This window comes from Indicator indicator, chromosome 2 (assembly GCF_027791375.1).
Source record: "Indicator indicator isolate 239-I01 chromosome 2, UM_Iind_1.1, whole genome shotgun sequence".
Lineage (NCBI taxonomy): Eukaryota > Metazoa > Chordata > Aves > Piciformes > Indicatoridae > Indicator > Indicator indicator.
The window spans coordinates 39552287-39568274 of record NC_072011.1 but is presented as its reverse complement, the minus strand read 5'-3'; the positions used below and the strand labels follow the sequence as shown (position 1 = coordinate 39568274).

General features: G+C 37.8%; 1 protein-coding gene across 1 annotated transcript in view; it reads left to right on the top strand.

Annotated features, from left to right (window-relative positions):
• Positions 1–2597: 2597 nt before the first annotated feature.
• HEATR5B (HEAT repeat containing 5B) overlaps positions 2598–15988 on the top strand; it is a 58078-nt gene continuing 44687 nt past the window's right edge. The window contains exons 1-14 of the mRNA XM_054399220.1: positions 2598–2725; positions 3265–3476; positions 4952–5060; positions 5958–6107; positions 6604–6775; positions 7153–7310; positions 8287–8536; positions 10062–10217; positions 11788–12038; positions 12483–12594; positions 13581–13733; positions 14047–14146; positions 14650–14759; positions 15644–15807. Of these exons, the coding sequence (XP_054255195.1) occupies positions 2600–2725; positions 3265–3476; positions 4952–5060; positions 5958–6107; positions 6604–6775; positions 7153–7310; positions 8287–8536; positions 10062–10217; positions 11788–12038; positions 12483–12594; positions 13581–13733; positions 14047–14146; positions 14650–14759; positions 15644–15807 (2223 nt within the window). The 5' untranslated portion in view covers positions 2598–2599. The remainder of the gene's footprint in view (positions 2726–3264; positions 3477–4951; positions 5061–5957; positions 6108–6603; positions 6776–7152; positions 7311–8286; positions 8537–10061; positions 10218–11787; positions 12039–12482; positions 12595–13580; positions 13734–14046; positions 14147–14649; positions 14760–15643; positions 15808–15988) is intronic.

The window sequence follows — 15988 nt, the reverse complement described above, 5'->3', positions numbered from 1 at the left end:
CGCCCGGTGGGAGCGTAACGCGCGCGTCGTGAGCGAAACGGGGCCAGGCGGGTGGTGTTGGCCCGGCTCGGCCCGGGGGGCTGCGGCGGAGTCGGGCAGTGGGTCTGCCCGGGAGGAGGAGAGGCGGCGGCGTTTGTCTGCGTGTGTGGCGTAGGTACGCAGATATGCACGGATGGCGGGGGTGTATGTGTGGAAGGCATCGCGCTTCTGGTTGTTATTTAGCATTCTTACTTATACTGAGGGATTGCTGTATAGCTGGCGCGGTAAAGCGGTGCTGATGCGTCACTATTTGAGGGGTTTTGAACCAGGCAAGATGCACTGGGAGAGATGCTATAGCTTATTGAAATAACGGATACAGCTGGAAGGACCCAGGCACAAAAGCCATTTCACCTGATTGAGTTCTTCAGGACGCTCTCACTGCTAAACTTGCCCGTTTTTCACTTTTCTGAGTTATTCTGCTGAAGTGTGTGCATGGTGATGATCTAAATAGCTGGATTAAGCTACAGAAAAATACCTGGATAATAGAAAGGACTTCTACCAAATCTGAACGTTTTATAATCACTATGTAATGCTTCAACACAACTTACTGGATGCTTTTGCTCTGCATCCCGTAAAAGATAGCAGTGTATTTATTACTTGTAACGTACAAAAGAAGATCCAGCCCTCACCAGAATCGGTAGAATTTATTAGTAGGCGTTTCTCACTGAATTACGGAGTTAAACCTTGACTAGTGTAGGTGAGTTCGGGTTGCCTGCCTACATAGCTGTATGTTTTGAGTCTTCAGTGAGCTGAATGTTCATATAGTTGTTCCTGAATTTGATCCATCGTGCTTCAGTGTGGCAAGTTGAATACATGTGCAGATTTGGTTTTTCAGAGCTCGTGTTTCCTAAATTTATATGAAGAGCTAAGGGTGTGTGTAGAAGGTGCATGAGAGATTCATGGCTGCAAAGGCCAGAGAAAAATGAAAACTTTTATCTGGGGAGGAAAAGGAGTAATGTGCTGTCACATAGTACTGTGCTGTGTGGGTGTGCTGAGCAATGTAGATATCAGATGATACCAAATGAATCATAACGCCATCATTTCATTTCTCTCTACTCTCATGTAAAGGTGTTTTGAGACAATGAGTGTCTGCCTTACTGGCAGGCAATACTTCCTCAATTCCTTATGACTTCAGAAAAAAAAATAGTCTTTGGAGGTGTTGTGTATGTGCTTCCATATTTGTCTTGTCTGCTTTTGCTGATGTGTCTCTGGAGATGCATGCAGTGAAAAATACTATAAGGCAAAGTACCAAAGAGCAGAGAACAAGCTTAGTATTATAGATGCTGTCATGCTTTAGTTTTATCAGCACCAAATCATTAAGGTAAATGTAGAATCACAATACAGTTGTAGTAGTAATGTTACCTCTTACTATTGTCTAATCTGGGATTTTTTTCAAAAATAATTAAAAAGAATTTAAATTACTTTGTTTAAGAATTTGTTGAGTTCAGCCATGAATGAAGAAGCAGATGTGAGCACTGGAGAGCACTAGTGGAATAGTGCAGCTGTCAAAAGATGATGCCTTACATAATACTCCTTAGTTGCTTTGCTTTTTCTTCTTTTGCCCAAGATCTTATTTTCAGCATTACTGAATTCTGGTTTTGGGGTTGGCTGTGGGTGTTTTTTTTGTGTGTGGTTTTGTTTCTTTTTTTTCTTTTTGCTGAAGATGTTTTACTTTGTGACTTTTAATAAAGTTAATTAATTTTTTTCCCGATCTGTTCTGTATTAAACAGCTACATTTTGTTTAAATGTGGTTAGTCTGCAGAGTGTTTGCTTACGCCGATAGTGTGCTTTTTTGCTCCTTCCCATACACTGTTTGAGCAGGGTCTCTAGTGTTTGATCTGTAATATTTTGCTTGTTGGGGAGACTTGCACTCATTTGGCTGCTGTTTGTATTCTGGGCTGTTACACATTTCAGAGGGCTTGTTTGTCCAGCACTTAAAGGAAGGCTAGTGGAATCTGGGAAGTCTCAGGTCAGTGATGCTAAATGCTGTCACTGTTTCTGCCTCTCTCAAATGTGTGATGGGTAGGAATTCCTACTTGTAATAGGCTCATCTCCTCCTCACCTTGTCTGCTGAAGGTGTTGGGAATGTGGCCAGGATCATGCCCAAGGTTTTGTACAGTGTGGTCAAGAGTCTTGGTTAGGGACAATCCTTGTTCTGTTTTATGTAAGAGAAGACAGTGAGATAACTCGTTTACCTTGTGTGTGGGTTGTTTTGGTTTTGGGTTTTTTTTTTCAGTTTTAAACAGGGATTTCATTATATGTTTCTTGGCTGAAAGTTAGCACCCTGAAGTTGCCCATAGGTGCTCTTTATATGATTAACAACTATTCGCTGAAATGCTAATGGATTTACTCATCTGTAAATATGAGTAGATTTTATGAGGGACTACTTAGCAAAGACAAGTTTAAGTAGTCTGGAACCGTGATACTCTAATCTGTAGATCTAATTTTCATATTTTTGTTTGATTTTCAAAACTTTGTACTATTGTATTACACTTTATACTAATACTTACATTTTTATTTTAGAGTTGCTGCACAAATTTACAGTAAAACCAAAACAGTTATGGAGCTGGCTCATAGTTTGTTACTGAACGAGGAAGCATTAGCTCAAATTACAGAAGCAAAGAGACCAGTCTTTATCTTTGAGTGGTTAAGATTTTTGGATAAAGTGCTGGTAGCTGCTAACAAGGTAATTTAATGTTTCCCCTTCCATTTGCCCCTTTCTAAAATACTTATATGAATTTCATCCTAGAGAAAATTGATGAGTAATGGCCAGATGATAACTGTATGATTTTAGATTTAGACTGAAGAGACTCATAGTTTGTGGCTTTTAATTAATTGCAGGTATCAGTATGTCTCTGTTATGTATAACACATAGCTTGGTTTGAATTCTTCATTGTTGTAATATTTGGAAAGCAAACTTTTCCTCTCAGAGTAGGGATTCTTGATGGTAAAGGGCATTAAAAGACGTTTAAGGCAGATATTACTGTGTTTTGAGTAAGCATTTTAAAAAAATTGAATTTTAAAGATTAACAGCTAATTCTGAGCGTTTAGCATCTGTCTCTGCTCTTACTGAATGTATCTTAAATGTCTGTGAGATGAGCAATTTGCTGAACTAAATACATGTGGGAGTGATAAAAGGTTTACTTCAATCCCTTCTGGGTTTTGGAGGTGAGACACAGCATTAAATGACTTTTCTAATGTTACTTACTTTTGGTCCATTAACAGACAGATGTCAAGGAGAAACAGAAGAAACTTGTGGAACAGCTAACAGGACTCATCAGCAGTTCCCCTGGGCCACCTACACGAAAACTACTAGCGAAAAACCTTGCTGCTCTCTACAGCATTGGAGACACGTTTACTGTTTTTCAGACTCTTGACAAGTGTAATGACATCATCAAGAGCAAGGATGATACTGCAGCCTACCTTCCCACAAAACTGTATGTTTAATGTTGCTAGGAAAAGAGGAATGATTTTTAAGCAAAGTCATCTTGGATATTACAGAAGAATCTGCCTGTATATGTGCATGTTATGTTTGCTTATATTTATTTGGAATTCACATATGCTTGATATAGCAGAGAATAGAGCAGGACTGGGACTGTGGAGGGCAGGTCTCAAAGGTGACACATACATGGCTATCTGAAAGTCAGATGCTTTCCTCTAGACAAGGGACTGTCTTATGTTTCTTCCCGTGCTTATGTTGTGGAGAGCATAACAGTTGATGAAGTAATATAATGAAGAAATTCCACCAGTGGGATTATTGCTGGTTGTAGTCAAGTACCCTGTTGAAGATGGAACCTGCAGGTTGAAACAAGCATTATCTCTATTATCTATTTCACTATTGTGATATATTGCACAAGCTTCTTAAAGAGTCACACGTGTGTGTGATCCTGGTCATCTTTACTTATGGGAGCAGTCTCACTAGTAGGAATTTGATTAATGCCACAAACAGCCTCTACTGAAATTGTTTTTACTACTTTCTCAGGGGTACTCCTTCATATGTTCACAGTGTCTAGTGAACCCTAATTTGGGCTTGCCTTCAGACATTACCATACAAATAGGTTTTAACAATACAATCTGAAATGGCCACCTTTTGGTAAGACAGTCCTCTGTTTATTTGAAGCTGTTGCAACTCTGTGAGGAACTTGTATATGTGGGAAGGGATTTGTACTATAAGGTGCCCTGAAAGTTATTGCAGCCACTCAAGTGGTAGTCATGAATACTTTTTACTATGTGACTTCAAACTTCATTTTTAGGTGTTTGTGTAGAAGAACTGTATAGGAAACATGCCCATTAAACTCATCACAGCCTACCCTAGTTATAAAAAGGCTTTTCTGAAAAGTAATCTACCCAAGAATTGCAAGTTTTGTTCCTTTGCGATGAAAAAGTACAAGTTTTTAGGAGCTGCTTTTATGACTGTCATGGAACAATTTGTGTATATAATCGCAGCATAGTATTACTTAATATATTCCTAATCTCAAAGGACAGGGCAAGGAAAACATGTATAACTGTTTATGGATCCAGTGATTTTCATAGTGCCTATACAGTTAAGTTTTTAAGCTTTGAAAAAAACCCCAATATTCAGTATTTACAAAAAAATTCAGGATGTAGTAAAGGGTAGGGGGTTACCTTATAGGTCCTTGGAAAAGAGACAGTTTATTGAAACACAAACCCCTAATTTTGCTGAGGTTTCAGCATGTACTTGTCGTCTTCAATTTTTTCACTGTATATGTCGATTTTGTCGTAATATCCATGCAAATACAGTTGTGTTCTTAAAAGCTAATAATTTTTTTGTTACTGTTTTTGTAAACAAAAATTGCTTTAAATATACAGTGTTAAACATCCAGTATAACTAGTGGATAGTAAATGGATTTTCATTCCTAACTGATGATTAAAATGTACATTTCTGTTTAAGGGCTGCCGTGGCATGTGTTGGAGCATTTTATGAAAAAATGGGCAGAATGCTGGGAAGTTCTTTTCCGGAAACAGTGAATAATCTATTAAAGTCTCTGAAAAGTGCAGAGGTAAGTTTCAGATTATTTTACATATGTGTAGTCTTGATTCCATTTAAACCGAGACCTGTTTCCTCCAAAGATCTTTGCCAAAATGCCTGTATTGTTTGTCTTCTACATAAAAAAATGCAAATCACTTCCATAGTATCAAGTGAAGCATGTGCATGTAGTTTTATTGCAGAGTTTAGACTTCTTTCTTATGAATTCTATAGTAGTTGCTTCAGAATGGCCTCAGTGATTAAAATTGCATTTCTAACTGCTGCATTAAGATTTCTGCTCTGGTACCTTGAATAAACTTTCAGTTTTAAAACTGAGTAATAAACAATTAAGTTTAGCAACAAAGATATTACTCTGCAGGATACATTGTTCCTTGAGAAGAGAGTGTGTGTCATAATATTGTCAGAATGTGTCCTGGACTGTTAGCGGGTCTGATTTGACACAAGTATCTCTGTTGGGATTTTGTTTGCTTTGTTGTTCGTTTTTGTTTTAAATTCATGACAAGTTGGAAGGAGTACTGATTGTGTATATCTTGTCCTGGCAGCTGTTTCCTTTGTCTGTGTTGTAACTGTGACTTTGATTTGGTGCCCTCCAACTCTTAAGTACCTGCTTATGTGCAGGTATAGTAGGAAGCTGTTGACTATTCAGTCTTGTGATTATGTCATATAAAATGTGTTTTCTTGAGGCCATGGCAGATAAAGGACAGAAGCATCTTGTTTAGGGCACATTTATGTGACAATTGAGAGAGTTTTAGTAAAATGTATTGTTCTTGCTGCTACCTAAAACTAGCTAAGTATTGGCTGTATATGCATTCAGTAAACCGTATTATCAGTGCAGAATTAGGCACCTGGTTCTTGATGTAAGTAATGTGTCCACGTTTTTACATAAACTTATTTTTGTGTGTGTGTGCAGTCTCAGGGCCGCAGCGAAATTCTGATGAGTTTACAGAAAGTCCTAAATGGGCTTGGAGGAGCAGCAGCTTCTTGTCACCGAGATATTTATAAGAATGCTCGCTCTCTGCTGACAGACAGATCTATGGCTGTACGATGTGCAGTGGCTAAGGTGGGTGTTTCTCATCAGTCCTGAAAATTCTGGTGTTGTGACTGTGAAGGACTTGCAGTTGAGCTGCGACCTGTTGTTTATGATATGAAATTTGATAATTGCTTGGGCAAGGTAAGTCCTTAAAGTTTACGCTGAAGTTTCAGACATTTGACTTATTAAATGTAAATGGTGGTACTGTAATACTGTCTTCCTCATTTCATAAACAAATATGAGATAAAATATAATACCTGTGAGCTTCAGTGTGAGAGCTGCTTGGTATCAGTTCTTTAGTGGTGCTTTCCTATTAATTTTCATTTATGTATTAACCAATTCCATGAGTATGCTGACAGTTTACTTTGCTAAGTTACTGGGTAAAAGCAAGAGTGTGTGTGTAAATTAACTCGTCAAATATTTATATTAAAATATTTGCGGTACAAACCTGACAGTTATGCTAATACTTAGATAAAAGATGAGAATGGTCTCCATTGGTGCTCAGCAAGTCTTTTTTTTCCCACAGTGTCTGCTGGAATTACAGAATGAAGCGGTATTTATGTGGACAGCTGAACTAGAGAATGTTGCAACACTGTGCTTTAAAGCTCTGGAAAACTCAAACTATGGTGTGCGAGTTGCCGTGTCAAAGCTTTTGGGGACTGTCATGGCTACAGCAGTGATACCAAAACAAGCAACAGGTAGAAGTCTACAAGTGTTTCCAAGAGGACAAACTGTCCCTTTAGTACAATGTTACATGACAACATTGTGTAGATACACTGTTTTTCTGGTAGATAGAAGCTTGTGGGTGGATAGTTTGGTTTTCTAAATTCTAAGCTAAAAAGAGTAAAGAATGTAGAATCCCTGCTGTAGTCATACATGGAAAGTGAGAGTAAATTACCACAAATCACATGGGAAAAGTAGCTTATTTTTTAAGTATAAAACCAAACTGTTACCTGAATTATTGGCTAGATTTATGTTTGTAAGACTATTTTTAATTAGTAAGTCTGTTTTCAAGGTCATTGCTTGTATTGATTATAGCTTTTGGGTTAAATGATTGCTTTTCTCTTTGTGAAAGTGATGCGACAGAATGTGAAGAGAGCCACACTTGAGGAGGTCTTGGAGCTCATGGCCACTGGGTTTCTGCGAGGAGGATCTGGTTTCCTGAAGAGTGGTGGAGAGATGTTAAAAGTAGGAGGATCTGTCAACAGGGAAGTGCGCGTTGGTGTTACCCAGGTTTGTTATAATCTGTAACATATTTTAAGAAGTAAATTAACATTTTTACATAATGGTAACTCTTTTAGTAGGAAAAATACATACTTTTGTTACTTATTTGCTTGTAAGTCAACTTGGAAGTCTAGTTTGACATTATCTATTTTGAGAGGTGTATGTGCCATGTCATTCACCTAAGTTACTTTCTTTATATGCAGTAACAATAGATTAAAGTGTGTGCTAAAGAAAGCTTTTTTTGATCAGTGTATATTAGGTAGGATTAACATGTGGAAGCATTTGAACACTTTGTATATTAAAGACTTTAGCTCTATGTTTAAACTTTATTTCTTTTTGTGTGTGCTGTCTCTCTTTTTAGCTGCTGAGCAATGTTTGCAACCCTGATTTTGTTGAACTACGTTTATTCTCTCCACATGTCAGCCTTAAGTAGACGAAATCTCAGTGTGGAAGCTTCACTTGTCTGATCAGGAAAGGTGGCAGCAGCTGTCTTCCAATTCAGGCATTCTCAGTCTGGCATATATTTCAATATGCTGCAGTAACTTGGCAGAATCCATACTTTTTGATTGTGGTGTGTTTTTGTGAAATCTGTTTGTTTTTCTCAGTGTTTTTCAGGTGAACGTGGTGTAAATCTCCTGTCTTTGTTATGAATTAGAACACCTTCATGTTGCTGCTGCTAGTGACATCATGTTCTTAAAATTTTAAAAAAGAGACATGTTGGTAACAGTGGTCTGGATTTTCTTGGTGCCATTCCCAACAGTATTTTGGATGCTATTTATGGCACTGGAAACAGTTTAACTTCAACAGCAAAGACCTGGCTAATGGATTGATTTATTCTGCTTAACTTCATTAGGATTGATTATTACTAACTGGTGTTGCTACTGTAGTGCATTATACATAACTGCAGTCTTTATACTGTGGTAACTCAATGTAGTTTTATGTTTCTCTTTTAATTGGATCTGTTATGTAACTTCTGAATTTGCAGGCCTACGTTGTCTTTGTTACAACGCTTGGAGGTCAGTGGTTAGAGCGCAACTTTGCTACGTTTTTGTCACACGTACTCGACCTGGTCTCCCATCCTCGTGCAACTCAGACCCATGTGGAGGCAGTTTACTCTCGAAGATGCGTGTCCTTCATTTTGAGAGCAACTGTGGGCAGCTTACTTGGGGAGAAAGCACAGATCGCCGCTGCAAAAGATATATGTCAAGCCATTGGTAAACAAATGAAGGCAGTGGGTGAGAACCATTTTTCTTTTACTTGAGACCAGTTGAAAGTTGCTGTCAATACACTGGATCCGTCATGTTTCAGCTTGCTTCTACTGCAAGGTGCAATTTTGTTGTTATGGTAAAAGATACTTGAGTTGCTTTCTGTTTGAGCTATGATATCCCAAATGTGAGTTCCACTTGACAAGGGGTTGTGTAAAACTGGCTTGTTACCCTGTGATAGCTTTTGGCACTACATTCACTTTGAATGGAAGTAGGGGGAAAAGTGTGTTTGCAACCTATCTTGGGACAGGTTGTATGGAAAGTTGTGCAGAGTTCTTCAGTACCAGTGTTGAAGATCCTGTGGGTCAGGTTCTTGCAGGTCCTTGTGTATCCTGTACTGATATCCAGACTGATAACTGAATTTTACAGGTGACAAATAAAGATGTAATCTGAAGACTGGAATTAGACAAGATAAACATGGCAGAATATGTAGTCACTTGGAGGTCTGACAAAACTGTGTTTGCATTTGTTTCCTATGAAATAAGTTAATTTGCGTTGGAGATTGAGAAAGTAAACTGGAATTGTACAACAATGCATTTAGCAAATATCCATTTCTTCTCCTTTTGTTGCCATCTCATTTGAGTATAAAGTAATTATATAATATATGGAAATGGAATTGATTTTGAAACTTTTGCATGTTCTTCTCAGAACCTTAAAAAGGTTGTAATTATAGTACATATTACTTCCAGGAAAACATCTATTGGGAATGCTACTTCTGAAATAAAACAGTTGCAGAAATTCTTCCTCCTGGTGCCTTGTCAAAGTTGCAGGATATTCCTTTATGTATTTGGACGATCAAAAGAATTGCTTCAATTTTTGAGCATGACAGATGAATTTGAAAAATTGGAAGGATTTTTAGTTGGTAATGGTCAGTTCCCTTCCTTTAAGGAGGACAATTTTCTAAATTTGTACTGCAGTTGACATATAAATATTAAGATGATACTGAAGTATTTTTTCTTTGAAGTGATAGTTGCTGCTTCTGGGATAGTATGGGAGAAGGAACCTATGGTGGGATCTAGGAGCTTAATTGGATAACTTTTAAGGTGATTAGAGGTTATGATTATTTACTAAAGGTCTTGGGGTGGTTTTTGGTTTTTTTTGGTGTTTGCAAATTTATACACAGAACATAGATATGTCAAGGTTCTGTTTTCAGTTGCTGTGTATAGATACAGTACACACATACCGTGTATTGGCTGTGTTACACTATTAATCTGACCTCTTAATGCATTGCTACTCATAGTACCTGCTGAGCATAATTTTTTTTGTGGTCTTTAGATGATTGTGTTTGGCTTATAACTGTAGAACTGTTTATCCTCAAAGTGTTTGTTTTGCAAGTTCATGTTATGACCAAAGTTGTGGTTTTTCATACAGGGTTGATGTCAAAACTGAACTGTACCTTTCTATCCTGTGTATGTTCAAATGGTGTTAAATGGTGACTCATTAGGTGTGATTCAAATGGTGGTTAAGCAAGATACTTTTGTCTTCTTATCTGCAGAAGCAGTGGTGAATGATGCTAGCAGTGAAAATAAATCTGGAGCTGCTGATGTAGCTGCCAGCCAGCATGTAATGGTGTGTGCCCTCCAGGAACTGGGTAGTCTGGTTCAGAGTCTGAATGCCACTGCATCTCCTCTTATTCAAGAGCCCTCTATTGGTATGCAAATAAACATATTTGAGCAATGAATATGTAATGTTATTAAATCTGGTTAAATGATACGTAAGAAATAAATTAATGGAGCTACTCCAGACAGCTACATCTATCCAGCTCATTGTGTTTAGTATGCTACTTTAATTCATCTGGCCAAGTGTTAAGCAACTATTTTGATCGAAGTCTGCCTGAAGCTCTTCTTTAGAGTGATTAAAGCTGTAAAGTTGTGATTTTTAGCACTTATTTGTTTCCAACAACGGGAAAGTACATTGTCTTACTATAAAAGGTCTGAAATACTTGCTTGTGAAAAGCTGTAGTGCATTCAGATATCAGATTTCTGTTGGGAGCTTGAGTGTTTTGTTGAGATGAAGCTGTGGATAGTCCCATTTTAAAAAGCTAGTTATCTGGCTTAAGTTGACAAGGGTTTTGTGTGGGATTTCCTTGTTTGTTTTAACATGTGGGTCCATGCTTACACTACAGTGTTGCAGTTTTAGATTTTTTTTTTTCAGTTTATGGATGTCTATGTGTTTTCCAATGAAAGTGCAAACTCCTTTTGATATTTTATAATGTAGATTGTTGTCTTTTTAGATATGACATTCCTCTCACAGTGTTTTTGCCCCAGCTGTGGGGTGGGGAAGACTCTGTTCATTTATTCCTTCCTGCTGTGCCCAGTAGGACCAGAGGGGACTGTATCAGTGGTGTTTCTGCTAGCTTCTACAAAGTATGCAGGCAGTTGTTCAGTAGCTACAGAGAGTGCAAGAGAGAGGCAGAAGTTGGGGCTTTAAAGTTTGTGAAGTTAGGGATTTGGAATAAGGCAGGTGTTGCTGTGAATACAGATGGAACTAAAGAGCTCATAGTCACAATGCAGCATTAGCTAGGCCTGGAGGTTTGGAAAGTGTAAAAGGATGGTACCTTGGTTCAGGGGAGACAGCTGTGTGTCAAAAGCATAGAACAGCAGTCAGTGACATTATAGCATGTGTTTGTATACAAAGTGAAGCAAACCCAAAGATCAGTCTTACTGTTGCTCTATTACTGGCAGTCTCTGTAAAAGACTGTTGTAGGACAGGTTGTAGGAGTCTCAGAATATAATCATAGAATGCATCAGGTTGGAAAGGACCCTCAAAGGTCATCTTGTCCAGCCCCCTGCAGTGAGCAGGGACATCTTTAACTAGATCAGGTTGCTCAGGGCCCCATTAAGTTTGACCTTGAATGTCTCCAGGAATGGGGCCTCTACTACATCTCTGGACAACCTGTGCAAGTATTTCACTACTCTCATTGTGAACAACTTTCAGTTCCTGTTTACTTATCTAGGATTACTGTCTCCCTTCAGTTGTTCAAGTAGTAGAAGTCAGGCTCTGGCAGCTCCATCTTTGCTGGTAAAAGCTGATGTGGAGAAACATAATGATAACACTTCTGTCTTTCCTTAAAGAAAAAGGCGAAGTTATAAAATTCAAGTACTTCAATTCTGAATTTCTAAATTTCCATGTTTTGTGCCTAGTGTTGATTCAGCTTACGTGTCTATGGGTATTAAAAAGCACATCATAACTTGTAAGACTGTAAATTCTCTTTTCTGTAGGTCTGTTGGAGACAGTAACTTCAGTTCTTCTTCATCCCAGCATGGCTGCTCGACTTGCTGCCGCATGGTGCTTGCGATGTGTAGCTGTGGCATTGCCTTTTCAGTTGGCTCCGTTTTTAGACAGATGTGCAGAAAGACTCAACAATCTGAAGACCTCCCCTGAAGCTGTTAGCGGCTACAGTTTTGCAATGGCTGCTTTGTTAGGTGGCGTGCATCAGTGTCCCTTAGGTATTCCTCATGCCAAAGGAAAGGTGAGATAATGAGTGTTTATTCTGTAAATGTACTAAAAGGCTAAAAGGTACCTTTTTAAATTTAGAAATAATAGCTTTGTAAAATGTGTAACATGGTAAAAAATTGAAGCACAAGTAAGATTGAACTTGTGCCTTAGCTAGAGAGCAATGGCCAGAGCATGTTTGTAGTACTGCAGTTGCAATATTTACCAGCATCTTTTCCCCCCCCCCTTTAAAATTTGCATTCTTGTTTGACACGTTAATGAATAATTACTAAAGAGAGTATTACTGCCTGTATTGTCATACATAAACCAATGATAATCTGCATGAAACATAATCTGCACTCATTCTGTATAAATGATTTGAGAACATCTTTATATATGGTCTTGTAAGGATGGATGTGTAGCAGTAGCTTGCAGTGTAATTTCTGTTTTTAAAGTCCAGTGTTTTTTGTTATTGGTGCAGATGGTGGTTAGCATTGCTGAGGATCTGTTACGAACTGCTGCACAGAACAGCAGACTCTCCTTGCAGCGGACTCAGGCTGGATGGCTTTTGCTTGGAGCACTTATGACTTTAGGTTTGCAAAATCATTTTACTTTTGTTTTGTTTTTTAATGCTTGTCCAACATTCCTGATTATCCACTGTGGCACATGGTCTCTATGTATAATCAGCCCAGTATCTATCACAAGAGTTTATACCAAGAGAAACAGAGTGTTACTACATTTATTTCAGTGTTGTTGTTTCTGCTGGGGAGAACTGAAATATTAATGTTTATGTAAACTGAAGGATAGTAGAAAATGTCCTACCTAAAAAAAATTAAAGCTCTGTTTTTAGAAACCCAGACTTTGGTAATTTTATAAAATGGTCAAAATTGCCCATAGTTTTCCTTCCTTAATACTGTGGTACAGAAGAATAAAACACAGTGATCATTCCAACAAGTTACCTGTGTGCCTCTGGATAGACAACAGTGATGATTACAAGTGTTATCAGTTTGAAAGCCTTTCAGTTGTCTTTAAAAAAAAATAGTCATGTTCTTATCTTCTGAGAGGTTATTAGTCTTGAATTTTGCAGCAGTAGTATATTGGGTTGTTATTTGGTGGGTTGGTTTGTTGGGGTTTTCTTTGTTTTTTTTTAATATTGGAAAATATGATAATGTTCTGATGCATTTTGATCTCTTAGCAAAGACCATTTTGTGTCTCATCTTGCTTCTCTAGATTGTCTGCAGTTTTTTGTCAGCTAGTTGTCATGTTTTTCTAACAGTGCAGCCCTGTTTTGGTTGTCCTTCTCCAATTTGTTTTCAGTTCTCTTGAACTGGACCTTCTGGAGATTTTTCGGAAGCTTTCTTTAAACTTGGCAACTAAATGAGTTACATAGTCAGTAACAGCAGATTTACCTATGCTATTTACTAGCCATGCTTTCAACCTACAAATGAGAAATAGTTTCTTCTGTTTTTCATTGTTCAAGTGGAGAGAAAAGGAAGAGATAGTAGCTTAAAGAACAAAAGTCTTTGGTGGGTTTTCCACACTCAGTTATTGTACTGTCACTTTTGGTTATTTTGCATAGGTCCTTCTGTTGTTCGATACCATCTGCCGAAGATGTTGCTGCTGTGGCGCAATGTCTTTCCACGTTCTCTGAAGGAGCTGGAAGCAGAGAAGGCAAGAGGAGATTCTTTTACCTGGCAAGTAACACTGGAAGGCCGTGCTGGAGCTCTGTGTGGTAAGAATTTCAAACATCAAGAGAAGTGTGCAGTAAATGGAAATGTTATCCCAGATGCTATAGAAGGAAATCATGTAAATTCCCTCTTTTTGTTGAAAGTGAGTAAGATGTTTTAAATTTTCATCAGTGTGACCTGGTTTTGGCATTGAGTTTTATGAACATGTCACACAGTCTGAAAATAAACACTCTTACCGGCTGCTTTTTTGGATATTTCTCTTAGTATCTATATCCTGTATGCTTTATATTTGATTTTTTGTTGTTTTGTTTTTGTTTTTTTTTTTTTGTAAAATTTTAAACTATTTTTTTTTCTTAGCTATGAGAAGTTTTGTTGCTCACTGTCCTGAGCTCCTTACTGAGGATGTGATTAGGAAACTGATGACGCCCATAGAATGTGCTATGACAATGATGTCCCAGTAAGTAAGCAGTTTTTGCTCTTTATTTACTTCTGTTGTTTCCCAGACCTAAAATACTACAACTCATTTGTTTTGGTTTATATTGTGACCTAGCACTGCACTGTTGCTGCTTGTCCATCTTGACAAAAACTTTTATGAGCCTTGTGTTTATGGTCACTAGGTTTTAAAAAGTGTATTATCGCATAGCTTATGCTGAAGAGCCTACCATGGTAACTTCTGTTAACTGAGTGTTAGATCATTGAGCTTTTGAGATAACTAAGATACTGGTATATTAGATGGTAATCACTAAACTCTCTCCTTATGAAATGTACTAATGAAAAGATGTTTTGCAGAAGTAAAAGAAAGAATGAAGCTTTGGGCTGGGTTTTGTGGGCCGTTTTTCCCCCTCACGCTCTTCTAGTTCTATGTCTTGGTTACAGACTTACCTTAGGAAAAGAAATCTGAAATTCTCTGTTCAGCACCTGCAGTATTTCTGGTTGTCTCTTTCTCGTTTGATTCTACAGCATTCCATCAGTAACTAAAACCCATGGAACTCATCTCAAAGCAAGTGCAGCAATGGTCCGTTTAAGACTTTATGATATATTGGCTTTATTGCCTCCAAAGACATATGAAGGTACATACATTTTTTAACAATTTTCATTAAAGTAAAAATTTTCCTTACTCCTTTTGATGTATTTTTGGTACTTGCCTTTGAAGCACATAGAAGGTTCAAAATAGAATAGTAGGAATCTCCCAAGAGTCTTACACTGTATTCCTCATCTTCTCTATGTCATCTTGACAGAATAACTAAAGAGTATGAATATTGCAAATTATCAGAGTAACACTTGAAATATAAAAGTTACAGCCCTGTTTATAGCATTGAGAGGTATGAAGATCATATTCTGAAATCCAATTTAGGTGTTTTATGTCACTGTTACCTAAAAATGGAGAACATTATTTCTTAGTATATTCAAAGAGCAGATGTGAGAATGAAGATTTGGTTTTAGTTTCTGGGGGTTTTAATTGTTGGGGTTTTTTTAAACGTGATTAGATCTATTAGACAGATTTATGGTATAAATTGCCAGGCACTGTCACATGATCTGACATAGTCTGACAGATTAGTGGTCTTTTGTTTTTGTTGATTCATAGAATACCAATTCTAATTCATTCATGTAATCATGTAGATGAGCAATTTTTTTGCAAAATCTGGATTGTCATTCTTCAAGAATGGCCTGATCTGTTGTTTAAAACATTCACATGTTCATAGATTGCATTGGGTTGCAAGGGACCCTCAAAGGGCATCTTGTCTGACCACCCAATTGATTTGGGAATTGGGTGCCCAGGGTTCTCTTTGAAGCCTTGCTATCAATTCTAGTCATGTCAGGTTTACTTTTCTCTTTCTTTGCAACTTGTAAAATTGAGGTAATGGTGCATGCTTTAATTTGTAACTTGTGACCACTAGCTGAAGTGTTTTGGGTAAGAAGCAGCAATGATTCTTTTTAACATCTGTCCCTCTAGGATCATTTAATGCGCTTCTTCGAGTGTTGGTAGCAGAATTTACGTTGACAGACAACACTGCTAATACAACCACATCACTCCTAAGGTCTCTTTGTCATTATGATGATAGTGTTCTTCTTGGCTCATGGCTGCAGGAAACGGATCATAAGTCAATTGAAGATCAGGTAGTAAAAAACCGAGAAGAATAAAGAATTATCTGCACTGTGTGATGTGTGTGTGGGAAGCCTTCTAAAACTGAAGCTTCATGCCTTGTTTTTAGTCTTATTTCAGAGGTTTGGTAGATGAAGCCTTTCCATCTACAATGTACCATTTTGATTTATACTGCCTACATCTGAGATCACAAAT